General features: G+C 42.6%; 1 protein-coding gene across 1 annotated transcript in view; it reads right to left on the reverse strand.

The window, feature by feature from the left end:
* The window catches only part of LOC126195200 (protein furry), a 1,217,589-nt gene that overhangs the window by 538,586 nt on the left and 656,486 nt on the right, over positions 1–22,517 (reverse strand). The window contains exon 25 of the mRNA XM_049933718.1: positions 10,324–10,452. Within this exon, the coding sequence (XP_049789675.1) occupies positions 10,324–10,452 (129 nt within the window). The remainder of the gene's footprint in view (positions 1–10,323; positions 10,453–22,517) is intronic.

Raw genomic sequence — 22,517 nt, forward strand, 5'->3', positions numbered from 1 at the left:
AAATGTCGCCACACCATACGTTTTGTTTTAATCACTATTTTTTCCTACGTCTATCACGTATGTGTCGTTGAACCTAGAAAAGCACAAACATCACATCACGTCAATAGATAAGTGTATCCACTGGCAGCATTTAATGCAGTGCTGCACAATTTCAGTGTAATACCTTATTCCAGCTCAGAGTTTATAAAAGCGTTCTCACATAACTCGAGAGAGATAGCATTGTGTGCTGCCTCACTGAAAGTGAACATTCTCAACGACGCTTCATGCCAGGCGGGCCTTTTCATCCACCGATTACCCATTGCCAGTGTTTCTGAGCCCGTGGTATATCTGTGCGTGCCCTGCGGTTAGAAGTACTCGTGCAGACGATCCTAGGTGGCACGATTCGACAAAGATAGTGATTCCCCTGACTTGACGCATTCTTCCTTGCTACTTGCTGTTACGATCTGGGCATAAAATTACAGTGATAGTCTGTCTTTCCCTCGTCGTTCAGTTGATTAATAGGATACGATAAAGTTAAAAAGGTAATAGGATACGTGTGTCTGAAAGTTTCGCTCTACTAGTTTGGAGACGTATAGAGGCTGACATATTAGTGTTGACAACCTGATACTTGGATATCGAAAACATGACGGTCGCTGGAAACGGGATAAGTTTTGAAAGTCTCTTCGGGTTTGCTGCCGGATCCTAAAATCAACTTGACTCGATATTTCGGCGATCCAACTGTTCGCCATCTTCAGGAAAATGCTGCTTATGCTGATGAGTCCCGCTGAGAACTGACGCCAGGTTGCAAATCGACGTCCTATATAGGCCACCGTTCAGTACACGGCGCATGCGCCGCCCATCACAGTTTCTGCCTTCCAAAACAGTGAGGTGGCGCCGCCCTTAGTGAAACACTGTTGGCAACGATATATCGCAATCAAGGCCGCACCGAAGAACGTTCAGTTTTGATGCGAGATAATACAGGATTCCACGTTTTGCTAAGAGGAAACCCACTGTCTCTGTTGATTAAATTATCAGTCAACCTAATTTCAATCGCCTCTTTATACATACTGTTCCAAAAACCGGAAATGTTGGCAACCAAAACAGTTTCCTCAAATTTCATTTTGTGTCCCTCATTTACGCAGTGTTCTGCTACCGCCGATTTTTCCGGCTGTTGTAGCCTCGTATGTCGGCGATGTTCCACACACCTATCTTGCACTGTGCGAATAGAACGGGCAACGTAAGCGGTCCCACATTGACACGGAATTTTGTACACCCCGGGTTTCCTAAGCCCCAAATCATCCTTCACAGAGCCGAGCAGCGCCCTAATCTTAGAAGGTGGACGGAAAACACTCTTAATGTTAAAATTCCTTAAAATTCGTCCAATCTTAAACGATAAACCTCCAGCATAAGGAAGAAAGGCCACAGATCTATGTTCCTCTTCGTACACCTCCGGAGATGGTCCAAACTCCATAGCCCGACGAATCTGCTTCTCGGTGTATCCATTTTCCTTAAAAACAGTCATCAAATGCTCAAGTTCTTGAGTTAAGCTGTCTGCGTAGGAAATGGCATATGCTCTCCGTACCAAAGTCCTAAGGACGCCACTACGTTGGTGTGGTGGATGACAACTCTTAGGATGCAGATACCAATCTGTGTGTGTCGGCTTTCGGTGAACACTGTGTCCCAAAGTTCCATCTGGTTTTTTATAAACCATTACGTCTAAAAATGGAAGCATCCCATCATTTTCAACCTCCACAGTAAATTTGATACGGGGATGAAGACAGTTGAAGTGGTCCAAATATCTGTTAATAGCATCACGTCCATGCGGCCAGACGAAGAAGGTATCGTCCACGTATCTCCAGAAGCACGTTGGTTGCAAAGCTGAAGTCCTCCATAAATAAATTGGCGACTATGGGTGACAAAGGACTACCCACAGCCACTCCGTCATTCTGTTCAAAATGTTACCATTAAATAAGTTAGTGAGTTTCGATGTGGTATCCCTATTTACACGAGTTCCTCTGGAAGAGTCCCATAGTTTGATCAGTGAAAAACTGGATGAAGAGCTGGTGAAGCTTTGTCGTCATGTGCTGACCTCCACGTATTTTTTATTTAATGGTAACATTTTTGAACAGAATGGTGAACATAATGGCTATTAGGTAGGTAGTCATAACGTTCTGGCTGATCACCGTGTATTACTAAACGGGTAACCCGGTTCAAGGCACACAGTCCCAGTTGCAAGCTGCCTATGTAATGGCTTCCAGCCGCAACACCAAGTCTGATTTTCAATATTTCATATAATTATTGAACGAATTAAAAATTGAAACGCTGTCACATTCTGATCTTTAAAGGGTTAATATTATGTCAATATTTTAACAAAGTAAGACAATCAGTGCAGTTATGAATTATGTATAATGGGAAATCAAATAACATGTGGAAAACAGTATTTGTATATTATTTCAAAAGCTGTTAATACATTTATTCAACTCTGAGACAGTCGATGCCTTCATGGAAAAGTGTTTTCCAGTTGCCTTTGGAACGAATGTTTTTTCTCAGGGCTCCAAAAATATGAAAATCGCATGGGGAGACATAGGAATTGTGTGGAGAATTTGTAAAGGCTTCCCAGCGAGACTTCTGCAGCGTAGTCGGAAGAAGAGCACACCTGCTCGGGGAAAGTCATGATGACTTTTTTAACAGCAAGGGCCCCCTGCTTATTGACTTCCTGGAACACGGTATCATGTTTGACGCACAGCAGTATGTGGGCACTTCGCAAAACCTGAATTGTGCCATCAGATCCAAACGCCCAGGAATGTTGACAGACGAGGATAATGCCTGCCCACATTATGTCAAGTTTGTTTCGACTACACTGCAGAAGTTTCGCTGGGAAGCCCTTACACATCCTCTACACAGTCCCGAACTCTTCCCAAGCGATTTGCATGTTTTTGAAGCTCTGTAGCTATACATTTGTGGTTGTTGACTTCCTCTGGACGAAGAGGTGCATGCCTCGGTACAATCATGATTCTGTAGCAGGCAACCACAAAAATCTTTTTCCACTGACCGACTTGTCTCACAGTGGGATAAATGTACTAACAGTAACAGCAATTACTTTTGAAACAGTAGATAGTTTACTTATTTTTCCATCTGTCTAGTTTTCATTTGACTGCCTCTTAAATATGCCCCGAGGCAGCGTAACTAATGACACACAAATTACCCAGACAATGTTCATCCAGTATTTGAAAAAAATGGCTCTGAGCACTATGGGACTCAACTGCTGAGGTCATTAGTCCCCTAGAACTTAGAACTAATTAAACCTAACTAACCTAAGGACATCACAAACATCCATGCCCGAGGCAGGATTCGAACCTGCGACCGTAGCGGTCTTGCGGTTCCAGACTGCAGCGCCTTTAACCGCACGGCCACTTCGGCCGGCCAGTATTTGAGAATGAGAGCAATTACACTTACAAAAAACTTTGCACACAATTTCAGACTTTTAGGAACCTTTCTCTCGAAGACATCCGTCACTTGGCGATAGGAAAAATGTTTAATGCTCACTACATTTTTTCTGTTCGTGTACGAAATCTCCAGTGTCATCGCTAACACATCTGTATAGTAATTAGAAGATTGTTTAATAATGTGAATTCAGTTCTTTAAAGAGTCAGGGGTTTACTGGTACTTAACTTAGGTTACAGATGCCAAGGACACAAACAATGAGTTGCATTATAATATGAATAGTAGAGGGGATGTGAACAGGAACAGCGTGCACTGTTGCCAGATCTCATGACGTAAACAACACGTGTCTCATTCCTCTCCCACCCTTCTAGGCCGTTTGGGTGAAGTAAGAAAGATAGGAAATTCAGATGCGCACTATCCCACTGGTTGGGCGAGCCAGTCTTCCATGACTTTAGGAGGCTACAATTTAAGATTCACCTTATCTTAATTACAGGCTGCCCCAAGCGCTGTCAGATACATTTTCTAAGCTGTTTCAGTAGATATTTGCAATTTGTAGCTGGCATCGCCCGAAACAAATGCTGCTGATCACGTCTTTCATGCGATGCCCAGTGACACCAAAATGTGTCAGTTGTTTTCCCATCATGTACAAAATGATTCTGAAGTGGAATTTTATGTACCATTCGAAAGAGCAGTTCCACATTAGTCTAGTGTGGTATTCGTTTAATCAATATGTATTAACAGAGACATTAAACATCAGGAATAATCAGAACTCCAACATAGCATATGGCAGCACACACAACAGCAAGCACAAAACAATCTTGGACATTAACACCCGATGCCACTAACCTATCACCCTCAGATAAGTACCAAGTAGTTCATATATGTAACACAGATTCATCTATGTAACACAGACATCATCCAGACTATTATGAGTGTATCCTCCATTCATCTCAAAACAAAATGTCACCATTGTCATGCATAAGTCATGGGATTCCACAAATTTTTTAGTGATGTAAGAAGTCTACCATTGTAGAAAAATAACGACAAATGGAAATACTGTTGGATGATGGCCTCATTGGGATGTAGCAATTACAGTATGACAGGTGCTGATGGCAATAAACAAACTGCATATCGAAATTAGGAAGAAGAAAGTTGGGAGTGCATATGCTGTATATCTCAAATATTGTAGTTTTAATGGAACGTTTGTCAATGGCAAAATATAGTCTAGGGTAAATTAATAGCTCCCCAGAATGATGACCAAATAAGCATTGCTGTTGCACCTTTAATTATACATTGTTTAGTATAGCATCTGCAGACAGGCATTACTTTGGGCAACAGTATCTTTCTGTGAGGTGGAAACACACCTGCACAGCTACGTTTAGAGTTGGGAAGATTTAAGTGTTTAATACACGCAGTGTTCATTTTTCCCATGTGCTATTCGAGACTGAAATGACTTTGATACCGGATTTCGGGAAGGACAGCATATATCTCCTACCACAGGGCAGTGCGCATGTGCGTAGTGCTGAATATTTTAGAAACAAACCGGAAGTGTAGTTTAGAGCCTCTACGTGACATGCGAACGGGATTTGTGACGGTTTTTCCTAGTACAGACAAGCTGGCCTGACAGTTGTTTGAACATATGGCACATATGGAATTCCCCGGGCTGGTTTCTCATCTATGTGTTATGGCATTCTGCGCATTTTTAGGAGCTTAGTGTAGAGTAAATATTCTCAGTGATTCTCTTGGAATCCAGTCCCGATGCAACAGTACCATAGACCTTCCACTTTAGGTCCTGACTCCTAGATATTTTGCAGTATTGTTTCCAGCAGTAGAGTAAAAGAGGATTATTCCATTTTTTCTCCTATGCATTCACATTATGTTACATTTATTTACGTCCGAGCTCTGATTCTGCAGTCTACCGACATTGATAATTTTCTTGTAGCAACAACCCCTTCAACTTTGCGTATCACGGTAAGTAGCATGTATGTCTTTTGTAGACAAACCATTACTGTCCTCCACGAACCACATACTTAGGTTATATATTTAGTGGTGCATTTGTATTAAAGTTAGACTTATACTGTAGCTTGACAGTTACATTATATCACTGTGCCGTGAAGCGATACATACAGCAAAATCTCGATCTATATGCAAAGTTTTAGATAATCGTGCTTCCCCCATGAACCATGGACCTTGCCGTTGGTGGGGAGGCTTGCGTCCCTCAGCGATACAGATGGCCGTACCGTAGGTGCAACCACAACGGAGGGGTATCTGTTGAGAGGCCAGACAAACATGTGGTTCCTGAAGAGGGGCAGCAGCCTTTTCAGTAGTTGCAGGGGCAACAGTCTGGATGATTGACTGATCTGGCATTGTAACACTAACCAAAACGGCCTTGCCGTGCTGGTACTGCGAACGGCTGGAAGCAAGGGGAAACTACAGCCGTATTTTTTCCCGAGGACATGCAGCTTTACTGTATGATTAAATGATGATGGGGTCCTCTTGGGTAAAATATTCCGGAGGTAAAATAGTACCCCATTCGGATCTCCGGGCGGGGACTGCTATAGAGGACGTCGTTATCAGGAGAAAGAAAACTGGCATTCTTCGGATCGGAGCGTGGAATGTCAGATCCCTTAATCGGGCAGGTAGGTTAGAAAATTTAAAAAGGGAAATGGATAGGTTAAAGTTAGATATAGTGGGAATTAGTGAAGTTCGGTGGCAGGAGGAACAAGACTTTTGGTCAGGTGATTACAGGGTTATAAATACAAAATCAAATAGGGATAATGCAGGAGTAGGTTTAATAATGAATAAAAAAAATAGGAGTGCGCGTTAGCTACTACAAACAGCATAGTGAACACATTATTGCGGCCAAGATAGACACAAAGCCCATGCCTACTACAGTAGTACAAGTTTATATGCCAACTAGCTCTGCAGATGATGAAGAAATTGATGAAATGTATGACGAGATAAAACAAATTATTCAGGTAGTGAAGGGAGACGAAAATTTAATAGTCATGCGTGACTGGAATTCGTCAGTAGGAAGAGGGAGAGAAGGAAACATAGTAGGTGAATATGGATTGGGGGAAAGAAATGAAAGAGGAAGCCGCCTTGTAGAATTTTGCACAGAGCATAACTTAATCATAGCTAACACTTGGTTCAAGAATAATAAAAGAAGGTTGTATACCTGGAAGAATCCTGGAGATACTAAAAGGTATCAGATAGATTATATAATGGTAAGACAGAGATTTAGGAACCAGGTTTTAAATTGTAAGACATTTCCAGGGGCAGATGTGGATTCTGACCACAATCTGAAGAAACTGCAAAAAGGTGGGAATTTAAGGAGATGGGACCTGGATAAACTGAAAGAACCAGAGGTTGTAGAGAGTTTCAGGGAGAGCATAAGGGAACAATTGACAGGAATGGGGGAAAGAAATACAGTAGAAGAAGAATGGGTAGCTTTGAGGGATGAAGTAGTGAAGGCAGCAGAGGATCAAGTAGGTAAAAAGACGAGGGCTAATAGAAATCCTTGGGTAACAGAAGAAATATTGAATTTAATTGATGAAAGGAGAAAATATAAAAATGCAGTGAATGAAAAAGGCAAAAAGGAACACAAACGTCTCAAAAATGAGATCGACAGGAAGTGCAAAATGGTTAAGCAGGGATGGCTAGAGGACAAATTTGTGGATATAGAGGCTTACCTCACTAGGGGTAAGATAGATACTGCCTACAGGAAAATTAAAGAGACCTTTGGAGAGAAGAGAACCACTTGTATGAATATCAAGAGCTCAGATAGCAACCCAGTTCTAAGCAAAGAAGGGAAGGCAGAAAGGTGGAAGGAGTATATAGAGGGTTTATACAAGGGCGATGTACTTGAGGACAATATTATGGAAATGGAAGAGGATGTAGATGAAGATGAAATGGGAGATAAGATACTGCGTGAAGAGTTTGACAGAGCACTGAAAGACCTGAGTCGAAACAAGGCCCCGGGAGTAGACAACATTCCATTAGAACTACTGATGGCCTTGGGAGAGCCAGTCATGACAAAACTCTACCATCTGGTGAGCAAGATGTATGAGACAGGTGAAATACCCACAGACTTCAAGAAGAATATAATAATTCCAATCCCAAAGAAAGCAGGTGTTGACAGATGTGAAAATTACCGAACTATCAGTTTAATAAGTCACAGCTGCAAAATACTAACGCGAATTCTTTACAGACGAATGGAAAAACTGGTAGAAGCGGACCTCGGGGAAGATCAGTTTGGATTCCGTAGAAATGTTGGAACACGTGAGGCAATACTAACCTTACGACTTATCTTAGAAGAAAGATTAAGAAAAGGCAAACCTACGTTTCTAGCATTTGTAGACTTAGAGAAAGTTTTTGACAACGTTAACTGGAATACTCTCTTTCAAATTCTGAAGGTGGCAGGGGTAAAATACAAGGAGAGAAAGGCTATTTACAATTTGTACAGAAACCAGATGGCAGTTATAAGAGTCGAGGGGCATGAAAGGGAAGCAGCGGTTGGGAAGGGAGTGAGACAGGGTTGTAGCCTGTCCCCGATGTTATTCAATCTGTATATTGAGCAAGCAGTAAAGGAAACAAAAGAAAAATTCGGAGTAGGTATTAAAATTCATGGAGAAGAAGTAAAAACTTTGAGGTTCGCTGATGACATTGTAATTGTCAGAGACAGCAAAGGACTTGGAAGAGCAGTTGAACGGAATGGACAGTGTCTTGAAAGGAGGATATAAGATGAACATCAACAAAAGCAAAACGAGGATAATGGAATGTAGTCAAATTAAATCGGGTGATGCTGAGGGAATTAGATTAGGAAATGAGTAGTAAAGGAGTTTTGCTATTTAGGGAGTAAAATAACTGATGATGGTCGAAGTAGAGAGGATATAAAATGTAGACTGGCAATGGCAAGGAAAGCGTTTCTGAAGAAGAGAAATTTGTTAACATCGAGTATAGATTTAAGTGTCAGGAAGTCGTTTCTGAAAGTATTTGTATGGAGTGTAGCCATGTATGGAAGTGAAACATGGACGATAACCAGTTTGGACAAGAAGAGAATAGAAGCTTTCGAAATGTGGTGCTACAGAAGAATGCTGAAGATAAGGTGGGTAGATCACGTAACTAATGAGGAGGTATTGAATAGGATTGGGGAGAAGAGAAGTTTGTGGCACAACTGGACTAGAAGAAGGGATCGGTTGGTAGGACATGTTTTGAGGCATAAAGGGATCACAAATTTAGCATTGGAGGCCAGCGTGGAGGGTAAAAATCGTAGAGGGAGACCAATAGATCAATACACTAAGCAGATTCAGAAGGATGTAGGTTGCAGTAGGTACTGGGAGATCAGGAAACTTGCACAGGTTAGAGTAGCATGGAGAGCTGCATCAAACCAGTCTCAGGACTGAGGACCACAACAACAACAACAACAACAACAACAACAACATAGATAATCGTGATCCTACAGAGGAATTATTGAGCGACTGACGAAGTATTCTGATAGCTCTTCAGAGAGGCCCTCCCCTACTCTCTGGCTCTGAGCACTATGGGACTTAACATCTATGGTCATCAGTCCCCTCCCCTACTCTATCCACACTTTTCTACAATCTAAACTGTTTACAACAGATGACATCATACATATGGTATACTGCATAAAGCTCTGCCCAGACGATGCTAACGTGAACCAAAAATCAGATGACATCATGGGATATGTGGTGGAGACCACTTCCATCATCTAGCCTCGTCCTACCTGCGTGCTATCCTAAGCGACTTGCGTCTCTGTACTCTGAATCAATCTCTTCATGTGGTGTAGATTATCAGATAGCTTACAAAAGAGCACTGTGTTGTTTTTAACAATGTTCGGCAATTTGTCTACTGGGACAATAACAGCAGATGGAAGTTGACTGGTGTGTAAGTGAACCTTCCAGACAATGAAGAATGAGAAAAGATTATAAACAGTGTTCTGCTTGCCTACAGTTTTAATTAACTGGCTATAAATTATGTGGAGATTGTTCATGCAAATTCCAATAAAGACGATATAAGTATTATACAGAAGTGTTATATTACTTTCGACACCAAACCTAAAACCCACTGTCAAACTTATGAAGGGTGTTTTGAAGTGAGGAAGGAGTCATTCAGATACATTATTTCATCAAGGATCACTATGATGCTGTCCGAAAGGAACAGGGAGGAAGGTTTGTGAAACACAGCAGGTGCCATCATTACGACCATCGCCATCATATGCTGCTGAATTAAAAATTAAAAAATTATACCAAATTCGCCTTAAAATGTCTAGTCATTCCATGACACACCAAGACATTGTTCTACTCCTTCGCTAAACTGCTAAGGGCTTTGACACAACCAATTTTGCATACAATAAATGCAGTGACTGCTCTTCCTAGTCCTAGTTTCTGAACAAATAAAAATATTTTTTTTTCTACAGCAGTGCAAAAAACATTACAAAAAATTGCATTGTTGCTCACCCACGTAGCACTCTTTCGTGTCAGATTGGACAGTTCTAAGCATCCGATCTCCCTCAATCTGAATTTACCATTTCTGACTACATATACGAGGGGAAATGACAATTAGTGTCTAGTGGTGGAACTAACGTCGACACTTTCTGATGAACAGTACAATAAAACTGATAGAAAAATGCACAGATATCGTGTGTAATCTCACAACTGGAACGTTGAGCAATGCTGCGGGGGTAGCGTGTACAGCGTATACCACAAATGTGTCCAGGGCAAATAAAACTAGTTTTCACAAACGATGTATGAGGCGAGACGATAATTTTTACAGCTTCTGCAAATATCGCTATGAAAGATCGTTCACTTTTTTAAACATGCTCTGCACTATACCGTATTTGTAAAGCAAGGCTGAGCACAGCAAAGCATCGGTGCTAACCTGAGAACATGGGCATAGTGAGCTCGGGGTGGAGCTGCGCCAGCTGTCGGGACAGGTACATCTGCGAGCGGCAGTAGGTCGTCGACAGCAGCAGGTCCAGTGTGTCCCTGCCGCGGTCTGCCGCGCCACCTGCAACACACAAACATAGGGGAATGCTGTGAATAATTTAAGTGAGGAACACTGAAAGATTCAGTTAATAATGTACGGCTACGATACGATGTACTCTAAGCAATTTCCTCCTTCAGCACGGTCTCGACCAGGAGCGAAATTCCGTCGTTTATTCCACAGGAAGAAAGGAAGATTGGAGTTAAACGGCATGTCGACGACGAGGTAACCACAGATGGAGTGCCAGCCGGAGTAACCGTGCGCTTCTAGGCGCTACAGTCTGGAGCCGAGTGACCGCTACGGTCGCAGGTTCGAATCCTGCCTCGGGCATGGATGTGTGTGATGTCCTTAGGTTAGTTAGGTTTAATTAGTTCTAAGTTCTAGGCGACTGATGACTTCAGAAGTTAAGTCGCATAGTGCTCAGAGCCATTTGAACCATTTTTGAACAGATGGAGTACAAGCTCAGACTGCAAAAGGATGGCCGGCCGGAGTGGCCGAGCGGTTCTAGGCGCTACAGTCTGGAACCGCGCGACCGCTGCGGTCGCAGGTTCGAATCCTGCCTCGGGCATGGATGTGTGTGATGTCCTTAGGTTAGTTAGGTTTAAGTAGTTCTGAGTTCTAGGGGACTGATGACCTTAGCAGTTAAGTCCCATAGTGCTCAGAGCCATTTGAACCATTTTTTTGCAAAAGGATGAGGAAGTAAATCGGCCTTGCCATTTGTAAGGAACCTTCTCGGTATTCGGCTTAAGGAGTTTAGGGGACTCCGGCGAAACCAGGGGAAGTCCAAAACGTCGACGGCCGGACGAGTGTTTGAACCGCCTTCCTCCTGAATACAAGCCAAGCGTCATCCTGCTGCGTCACCTCGCTCAGCTGGTTATTCCGCTTGACCTACAGGTACTGCGCAAACCACTGAATAGTACAAATGTGGTTGTGACATACAAGCGATCAAAAAGGTCCCACTTCAATTGTCGGTGTCAAAAGGTTCAAATGGCCCTGAGCACTATGGGACTCAACATCTGAGGTCATCAGTCCCCTAGAACTACTTAAACCTAACTAACCTAAGGACATCACACACATCCATGCCCGAGGCGGATTCGAACCTGCGACCGTAGCAGTCCAGCGGTTCCGGACTGAAGCGCCTAGAACCGCTTTGCCACCGCGGCCGGCATTGTCGGTGTTAGGCTGCTCGTAAGAGAGGAAAACAAAACTTCTGATGTAACACGTAAGCCCGCATCTCGTGGTCGTGCGGTTGCGTTCTAGCTTCCCACGCCCGGGTTCCCGGGTTCGATTCCCGGCGGGGTCAGGGATTTTCTCTGCCTCGTGATGGCTGGGTGTTGTGTGCTGTCCTTAGGTTAGTTAGGTTTAAGTAGTTCTACGTTCTAGGGGACTTATGACCACAGCAGTTGAGTCCCATAGTGCTCAGAGCCATTTGAACCATTTTTTGTAACACGTAAACTAGTTCTGTGTGTAATCCTCGGTAAGTTACTTCTCAATTACATCTCACCGTCACTAAAGTATAGCATAAAGTGTAATTTTAATTACAAATAAAAGTATCTTAGGGAGAAAGAACTATGTAATTAGTTCAGGAATTAAAACTGTTGCTACAATTTCTCCGTCACTTGTTAAGGTCGATTGTCTACAACGTGAAGTAAATGTTCTAAGTGTGCTGTCAACGCAGCTTTTATAGTAAACTTAATCTGAACAAACAATTTTTGAAACTGGGCAAACATTAGCTTGAATTATTGCTATTGCTGCGTCTGCAATTAATATTTGTCTAGTACGTTGCTGAGTATATACGTAGATGTAGCTAGTATGATACCAATATTTTGATTCCCAATACCACAAAAACGCAATGGTAAAAGGGAAAGTGACGTGTCACACGCGACACTGGAGACCCACATCTGAAATCATATTCTTGCGAAATATGTAAACACTTACAAACACAGGCCGGCCGAAGTGGCCGAGTGGTTTTTAGGCGCTTCAGTCTGGAACCGCGCGACCGCTACGGTCGCAGGTTCGAATCTTGCCTCGGGCATGGATGTGTGTGATGTCCTTAGGTTAGCTAGGTTTAAGTAGTTCTAAGTTCTAGGGGACTGCTGACCTCAGATGTTGTCCCATAGTGCTCAGAGCCATTTGAACCATTTGAACTTACAAAAACAAATGCGAAAACAAAGCTAAGCTGGAAAGTTATATTCTGTGTCAGTATCTGACAGTGTCTTGGTGCACTGTCGCTGGCCACTGTAACAATTGATAATAGCTGTTGTGAAGAGCTTAACCTTGTTCGTACTGCTGAAGCGCTGTTAGGAAGTGTGGAAGCTCTTAACTGCCCGTTATCTTTCGAAACATGTCACAACATTACTGCTTTCCATCTCTACTATAAGTTTATGATTTTCACTTCTTTGCTTTTGTACTCCTTTCTCACTTTTTTTAAAGCAGAGCAACTCATAATACAAGAAGGCTCTTATATGTTTTGCAGCCAAAGTCATCTGACGACATATTTTAGAAATATTTGATATATCGAACACAAACGTTTGTGTTGATTTCACATTCCGCATCTAAAAGTGATTGTAATCATTTTGTGTTTATTTCACTGAGACGTAGCAAGTTGCACATATTGTAAAAGGGTAAGCAAACTTAACGTCAAGACGTCTCAGAACGTGTACTTGCGTAGTTTCAGACCAGGGTAGTATCAATTTGTAGGCCTGATATTTATTAATTACGAAAGTGTTTCACTGAATTCTCGCTACTGTTCCACAGGGCACAGCTTTTTAGTGGTGTGAGGTCGAAAGGCGACGATATGGAGCGACGACGGAAATCTACTATCCACTGGTCACAGCGTAAACAGCCTTTATTAACGTCCGTGCAGCTGGTGGACGGTCTGCGGCTCTGCAGTCCACTACCGCGGCTTTGGGGTCGCAATTACCGTAACGCTGCTCTTGCTGTTCAAACGACATTTCGAAATGTAAAATCTGGGCTGTTCACATAGAATGAATAAAATTAGCAGAATACACCTCTGAAAAAGTGTAACTGCTCAAGTTTAGCATATTTTGTAAAATCTGCAAAATACTGTGATTTTAAAACGTGTAAACACTTATGATAAGTTGTGAAAGTTATATTATGATCATAAATTGAAGACTTTCATCACTGGAAGATTAACCGTCAATTGTTTATGTTTTGTTATCCATACACGACGGCACACAAACTTCTTGTCACATTGCTGTCTGCCAAGGACACAACACGTGCGCATATCACTAATACATTCCATGATGCAAAACGAACTAAATTCACCTAATAATGATAATATCATCATCATCAAAATGCAAAATGGAACTCAAAAATAATAAACTTCCAGATCAGGTGTCTTCTAGTCATTACTGCTTTTCTACTTTGTAATTTTCATTTTTAGGCATTATATTTTCTTTTGCATGTTTCATTTGTTATACTTCTACATTTTCTTTTTTTTTGCCAGTTAAATTCAATATCCGACGTATTATCCAAGGATCTCTACTAGGCCTTGTCTTTTTTGCCAATCAGGAATTAGGACCCTAGAGTAGACGACATTCTCTAGCCATGAAAAAACTATACCACCTGGTATGCAAGATACATGAGAAGGGCAAAGTACCCTCAAGCTTCAAGAAGGATGTACAAATTGTTGTTGCAAACAGGGAAGGTGGTGAAAAGTGTGCGTATTACCAAACTATCTGTTTAATATGTCATGGTTTCAAAATATTAATTACAATTATTTACAAAGAATGGAAAACTGATAGAAGTCGATTCGTGTTAAATCAGTTTGGGTATTGGAGGAATGTACGAACATGCGGGACAATACTCTCCCTACGACTTATCTTGGGAGATACGTCGAAGAAAGTAAAACCAATGTTTACAGCGCTTGTAGATTTAGAGAAACCGTTTGACAATGCTGACTGTAATACACTCCTTGTACTTCTCAAGGATGTAGGTATAAAACACTTGGAGCAAAAGGTTATTCACAACTAGTACAGAAGCCAGACTGCAGTTGACGGAGTCAAAGGACATCACAGAGGAGCAGTAGTTGAGAACAGAGGCAGTGTTGTCGCCCATCCCAGAAGATATTCAATCTCTGCGCCGAGCAAGCAGTGAAGGAAACAGAGAAGAAATCTGAAATAGGAATTAAACAGACAGTATCTCGAAAAGATGTTAGAAGCTGAGCATCAACAAAAGTAAAACAAGGATAATGTAAAACGGTCAAATAAAATCAGATGATCCTTAAACGACATAAAGTACAGACTGACAATAGCAAGAAACGAATTTCTGAAAAAGAGAAATTTGTTAACACCGAATATATAAATCTAACTGTTAGGAAATCATTTCTGAAGCTATTAGCGTGGACGTAAAATGGTACAGGCAAGAAGATTAGTTGGTTGATTCGGGGAGGGGACCAAACAGCGAGGTTATCGGTTCCGTAGGATTAGAGAAGAATGGGGAAGGAAATCGACTGTGCCATTTTCAGTGAACCATCCCGGCATTTGTCTGGGGCGATTTAGGAAAATCACGGAAAACCTAAATCAGGATGCCCGGACGTGAGTTCGAATCGTCGTCCTCCCGAATGCGAGTCCAGTGTGCTAACCACTGCGCCACCTCGTTCGGTAGGTAAGAAGAGAATTTTTTTTGGGTCATCAGTCCTCTGGTTTGATGCGGCCCACCACGAATTCCTCTCCTGCGCTAACCTCTTCGTCTCAGAGTAGCACTTACAACCTACTTCCTCAATTATTTGCTGGGTGTATTCCACTCTCTGTCTTCCCTTCTGCCTTATTTGGCCTTAAGTCCTCCAAAGCTCTTTTAAATTCTGATTCTAATACTGGAACCCCTATCTCTTCTCAATCGACTCCTGTTTCTTCTTCTATCACATCAGACAAATCTTCACCCTCATAGAGGCTTTCAGCGTATTTTTTCCACCTATCCGCTCTCTCCTCTGCATTTAACAGTGGAGTTCCCGTTGCACTCTTAATGTTACGACCCTTGCTTTTAATGTCACCGAATGTTGTTTTGACTTTCCTGTACGCTGAGTCTGTCCTTCCGAAAATCATTACTTTTTCGATATCTTCACTTTTTTCCTGCAGCCATTTCGTCTTAGCTTCCCTGCACTTCCTATTTATTTCATTCCTCAGCGACTTGCATTTCTGTATTCCCGAGTTTCCCGGAACATTTCTGTACTTCCTCCTTTCATCAATCAAATGATTCAAATGGCTCTAAGAACTATGGGACTTAACGTCTGAGACTTAGAACTACTTAAACCTAACTAACCTAAGGACACCACACACATCCATGCCCGAGGCAGGATTCGAACCTGCGACCGTAGCAGCAGCGCGGATCCGGACTGAAACGCCTAGAACCGCTCGGCCACAGCGGCCGGCTTTCATCAATCAACTAAATCAAGATAATACAACCTTTGAAATCTTGTACCACAGAAGTAAGCGGAAGATCAGATGGGTAGATCGTCTAGCAAATGAGAAGTTTCTGAACTGGATTGTGGATGAAAACATTTAGGGCCAATTTAACTGAAAGCAGAGGTCGCCTGATAATAAGACATATACTGAGGCATTAAGGACTTGTCCGTTTCGCATTGGAAGCAGGTGTGGAGGATGAGAAGTGTGGCGGAAGACCAAAGCTTCACTGTGTAGTAAGCAGATTCAGATGAATGTGGGTTGAGGTAATTATGAAGGTATGAAGAGGCTTGTACAGTCTTCGGGCTGAAGGCCACAAGAACTACTTTCTGATGTAGCCTTTTAGAAATGTCTTGCGAAATGTCCCTTATCGAATGAAAGAAAATCCACAACATGTCTCGTGGATACTCGTTGCTGCAATAATAAAATGATAATGCAGATGTGACTTCAGCAGCTACACGGTCCATTTACATTAATGTAACCAACACCTACGTTCGACGTCAAGGTGCAATAACATTTCACATGCAGCAGGTGGCAGCACTAGCACTGGAGGGTATAAAAAACGTGTCGAGGGTGCAGAAAACAGTGCACTCGTAATGCAGAAACAGAGCGATTTATCTAACTCCAAAAGGGCATGATCACTGGCTTTCGGGCCAAGGGTGGAAGCACTTGTAAAATGGCAAAGTTTAAACTGTTCGCGTGCCACCGTGATTAAACTATAATGCATGGCAAAATGGCTCTCTATCCAAAACCGGCACAGAGGTAACTGTGGTGCACCACAGGCCATAGATGACAGGGATGAATGACAGCTGCGTAGATGTATTCGGCCGCAGAGACGTACAACTGTTGAGCAACTGACTGCCCAGATGAACCAAGGCGCTACCAATAGCGTTTCCTCAACTGCTATTTAGCGAACCTTGTTGCGTACAGGCCTATGCTGCAAGCGCCGTGGTTCATGCATCCCTGCTGACTGTTGTGGCGAAGGCCGGAATTTGCACGCCAATACCGCAACTGGGCGTCCACTTTTCAGGTGACTCACGTTTTACGCTCCACCGGACAGATGGCAAATACCCTGCAACAATTGTCGGAAGGGTCCAGGAGGAAGGAGGAAGCGTTATGGTCTGGGGAATGTTGTCATAGTATACCCTGTATGATTCGTCATTCTGGAAGGCACAATGTATCAGCACAAGTATGTGTGTACTCTTCGGCACCATGTCCATCACTATATGCAATGTGTTTTTCCTCGCCACGATGGCATCTACCATCAGGACAATTCAATGTGTCACACAAAAAAATGGTTCAAATGGCTCTGAGCACTATGGGACTTAACATCTATGGTCATCAGTCCCCTAGAACTTAGAACTACTTAAACGTAACTAACCTAAGGACAGCACACAACACCCAGCCATCACGAGGCAGAGAAAATCCCTGACCCCGCCGGGAATCGAACCCGGGAACCCGGGCGTGGGAAGCGAGAACGCTACCGCACAACCACGAGATGCGGGCAATGTGTCACACAGCTCGCGGTGTACGTGTGTGGTTCGAAGAGCACCAGCACGAGTTTACCATACTCCCCTGGTCACCAAGCTCCCCGGATTTAAATCCAATCGAGAATCTGTGGGACCATCTCAATCGGGCGTTCGTGCCATGGATTCTCAACCGTGAGATCTAGCGCAGCTGGCTACAGCACCGGACATGACACCATCTCCCTATGATACCTTCCAAAACCTTTTGAGAGACTTCCTTCAGGTCTCCCAGCGGTCCGTGCTGGAAAAGGTGGTTATACAGGCTATTGACAGCTCGTCACATTAATGTGACTGGACAATGTACTTTTGGCGTTCAAATATCTGATTTTGCGTTAACAGTTGCAGATGTGTTGCTTGTACACTGAAGAAACAGCCCATCAGACCCCACCAGGGACCTGGAGAAAAAATTGCGGCGCGGAAGGCAAAAGAACTGACGCAAAGCGAGAGCCAGGACTTTAGCAGTAGGGACGCTGCGGCTGACGGCCGGCGTGTTTTGCAGCGACAGAGGGTTTGTCGTGCGGAGGCCGCCACAACACGGCAGGGCACGAGCCGTGCGCTGCCTTCGGCGGCGGGCAAATTAATCGCAGTCTGTGGCCGAAGGGCAGCAATTAGCGGACGCTGCGGGTTGGGGTGCGGGGAGGGGGCGGGTGGATCAGCCCGAACCGGTGAAGCGCCCGTCTCCACGCGACCGGCAAAAAGTGGCCGCCACGCTTAACAAGTACTTCGCGCGACCAATGACTTGTGAAATGTCAAATTGAAATTTCGTTCCGGTTGGAAAAATGTGTCGATTAGGTACAACGCTTCAAAATAACAGGGCTGATTTTTGACCACAGCTGTCCGACTAACTGAATACAGGAGCTCTTCGCTGTTATCAGGTGTCCGGGACTGAAACGTCTGCTTCCACTGCGAAATTCGACACTGACAATGAAGCAGTGAAGAGAGATTTCCCGTTACTAATAACAGCGTTCTATAAGAAACAAAACTGGTTTTTGGACTTTTCATGTTCAGTTCCCCGTACCTAAATTTTTACCCACTCCTTTCTCACATCCGACCTCCCACGCACTTCAACCATCCAGTTCCTATCCTCAAAGAAGATACTTAGAGGTCAGCACATTTTCACATTTTTATCAGAAGAAACAGCAAAATTCCTGAGAATATAGTACTTGTACAGCTCGAAGAGAGAAATTCAGACGAGGAATGGGAAGGTGGCACAAATATTAAAATGGTCTGATACGATACCTTGGATGTCGACGGCGTTCACCGACTGTAGCTCTTTTGTGTATCATCACCTGGACTGTGTGTTTGAATCTTAAAAAAGATGCCTGTAAAAAAACTCCGTCCTCAAACGCGTGATTGAAGAAATGCACGCGGTATTTTTTCAGACAGTGTTACTCAGACGAGGACACTCGACGGTTCATTCTTTGCGTACGCCATCACATTTACACTAAAGACTGGTGGACCGCAGTACTAATCTGATTTCCTCTTCATTTCCTGAGACAGCAGCAAGACGTACCTGACTCGAAGCCAAGATTGAGACCTCCAGTATACCGACCGTCTCTCCCAAGAGTCGTCAGGCGTATTATCTCTGTCATTTCTGCAAGTGTTTGAAATTCCGTTTTTGCAATATGTGGATGGAGTTGGCCCACACAAATGCTGTTCATCATATGTTTCATGCAATGACGAGTGTCCACGTAAAGCATGGGTTTCTTTTCTACTGCAACTCAAAACCGAAACCAAACTTTTCTGAACGAGTGGTAATTTTATCAGAAACAGTCCCTTCCACAAAGGAAATCGAAGTGTTGGCAAAAGGTTTCAAATATGCTCCGCATCATAAACCTTCCACTAAGCAGCTGGATGTATAACAAGTTGATATAAAATACAGTATAAATAACGACATTGCAAGCAAACACATAGCAAGGCGTGAAATACAAAAATGGCTCGAGTGTAACACTGCTGCCGCGCGGGGTTAGCCGAGCGGTCTTAGGCGCTGCAGCCATGGACTGTGCGGCTGGTCCCGGCGGAGGTTCGATTCCTCCCTCGGGCATGTGTGTGTGTGTGTGTGTGTGTGTGTGTGTGTGTGTGTGTTTGACACAACTCAATCTAGTGACCATAGCACACTGAATAACCTAAAGAAGAAAGTAACCCGAAACAAAACAATTATTACGAGAGCAGATAAAAGTAATACCCTGGTCCTCATGGACAAAAGTAAATGTGTTGAAAAAGTGAAATAACTCCTCACACCCAATACCTACTGTCTCCTTAACAAACACACCACAAAAACCTTTATTGAAGAAATTAAAAACTTAACCAAGTCTTGCAAAAGTATAATACACGATTATGAAGCTAAATATTTGATCAACATGAATCCAATAGCTCCTAAACTGTGTGGACTTCCTAAACCACACAAAAAAGACCATCCTCTAAGACCACTTGTCCCAACCTACATTGCACCAAACTAAAAAATTGCCGAAGAATTACACTCCTGTATCAAAACCTAAACAAAATTCAAATCTAAGTTTGGAATTGTAAACTCAGTGGACCTTGTCAACAAAATTAAAGACCTTCCAATACCAAGTAGTGCAAAAATAGTATCCTTGGACGTAAGCACCGTATTTGCAAACCCAATAACACATAAACATGCAGCCTTCCATTCCATGGTACATCGCCTCACATCCATACCAATATCAAAACAGAATTTCCAAACAGAAATAGACACCATTAAATATATTGCATATAACAATGGCTATAACCATGAATTAGTTGACAAAATCCTACACAAGAAACAAAGAAGGAAAATCTTGCCCTACATTTATGCTGCCTCTGCAATAACAACCACACCAAAAACCAACTGGTGTACTATTCCATATCTAGGTAAGCTATCAGACAAACTAGCCAAAACACTGAAATCACGAAACTATAAAACATTTTATGTAAGAGGCACTACAGCTAATCTCCTATTCAACAGCAAGGACAAAACAGACAATCTAAGCAACAGTGGGGTCAACAAAATAACTAGCACTGAATGCAATAAACTGTACATCGGCCAAACGGGCCGGGCCATATCAACAAAGCTGACTGAACATGAACGCAGCTGGAGATTAAATAAATCAGACTCCACCTTTGCTGAATATGTGCTCAAAGGAGGACACAAATATCTAACACACATAGAAGTGCTACATATAGCCAACAAAAGCAGAAAACTCAGCCTACTAGAAGCACTTGAAATTAACAACCACTTAGCCCCAAATCCCCATCTGGTTCTAAATGACCAACTGTAACTGAGCACATCACCACTCTTAAACTTTACACAATACAGTAAACCAGCTATAACCACAAAGGGTCCCAATAGTAAACAAATTCACACCCCAATATAATGTAATATCTCTTATATGTTTACATTCCTGGCTGTAACTCAACTGTAACAATGTTATATTTGGTATTTATTAATGCACAACTTTTCTAATAACAAAATGTAACCCCCAAAGAAAACATCGCTGTTGTAAAACCAACAATTAGTGTCCAATGCAGCTGTTCACAACAAATACCAAAAAAATTGTAACCTTGTAATAATGTGTATTCTAAATAATTCTAATTGTTGTCATACACGGTACTGACAAACCATAAAATGTGATTTATTATGTCAATTTTACAGAACAAAAAGTCGAAAGACCCGTTTGACAATTCCAGAGACAATACCACAACTAAAGATCGTATGTAAGTGCGTTGTATCTTAGTCCAGAATGTTTATTTCGTACGAACACAAGCTCCTTGTAAACAATAGCCAGTAGTTATCTGAAGATGGACTAATCAGCCGAAAACTAGTTCATACAAATAAAACTCAATAGAACAAAAAACCGCCTAAGTATTATTCAACCCTCAATACAAAGTATTTACTGTAATTAAATAAAGTGTACAAGCTGCGTACGGTGTTGCATTTACAGTAAATATATTTACAAAATTTAAGTGGAGCGACCGGATCAACCGCTAAAAAGTGTTACCGAGTGTTTACGAGCCTTCATTCGTTTTGGTTAAATCGTGAGCCGGTAAAGAAGCTACATCACAACTCAATGCGTTGAGACAAAGTTTAATGTTCTTCTTATTAAAAGAAAGCCTTAAACGATTTATTAACAGAACGGACTCTGTATTCGAAAATCATAAAAGAACTCCGCTCCTTGCAAAAAAAAAATAATTCTGGTCCTGCCCTCCTGGACAACAGTATACCGCTTTAAACGGGTAAGTACACGTGGAGTTACTCGTTGCTACTCTAACAGAAAGTAATACGTACGCTGCAGCAGATGAAAAATGTTGCCATACCCTCATTTCTCTCTCCCATACCATCTTCTATAAAATGGGTAAAATCATTGTTTGCCGCAGTGCCCATTACTCGTTCCTCTCTACGAGTTAGGTACTGACACTTCTGTATTTGCATGTGGATTATGTCTGTCATTGAATATGCACATACTGATCGCACGTATCTCAACTAGCAATAGAGTGTGTGTGTGGGGGGGGGGGGGGGGCGGACGTGGAATATTCAGCAACAGTGACAAAACTTTTCCTGTTTGTTACTGAAAATTTCCTAGATAATGCGCAAAGTTCATTGTAGAACAATTAAATAGGAGCATAACCTCGTAGTACAAACAGCGAAAGATCCACGAATAAGTAGTGGAAGTTCTCAACAACGTAAATTAATATGAATATACTTACGTCCGAGATCAAAGTACTGATTTTCATGTAGATTCATGAACTCTGCTGCAATGCTCCCCCGACATATGAAAGTGTCTGTAAAAATGGCATTTGAATATGTAGTCTGATTAATTTTATTCATTGTGTATCTCTCCAACGGCCAACGCCTTACCGTAACTCTGCCCAAGAGGGAGGAAAAGTTTAAGTATTCACACGAGTCTCGACTAGAGTGCATGTCTTGATACGGCTTTCCTTACAGGACACCGAGCGAGGTGGCGCAGTGGTTAGACACTGGACTCGCATTCGGGAGGACGACGGTTCAATCCCGCGTCCGGCCATCCAGATTTAGGTTTTCCGTGATTTCCCTAAATCACTCCAGGCAAATGCCGGGATGGTTCCTCTGAAAGGGCACGGCCGACTTCCTTCCCCATCCTTCACTAATCCGATGAGACCGATG

This window comes from Schistocerca nitens, chromosome 1 (genome assembly GCF_023898315.1).
Source record: "Schistocerca nitens isolate TAMUIC-IGC-003100 chromosome 1, iqSchNite1.1, whole genome shotgun sequence".
Taxonomy (NCBI): Eukaryota; Metazoa; Arthropoda; class Insecta; order Orthoptera; family Acrididae; genus Schistocerca; species Schistocerca nitens.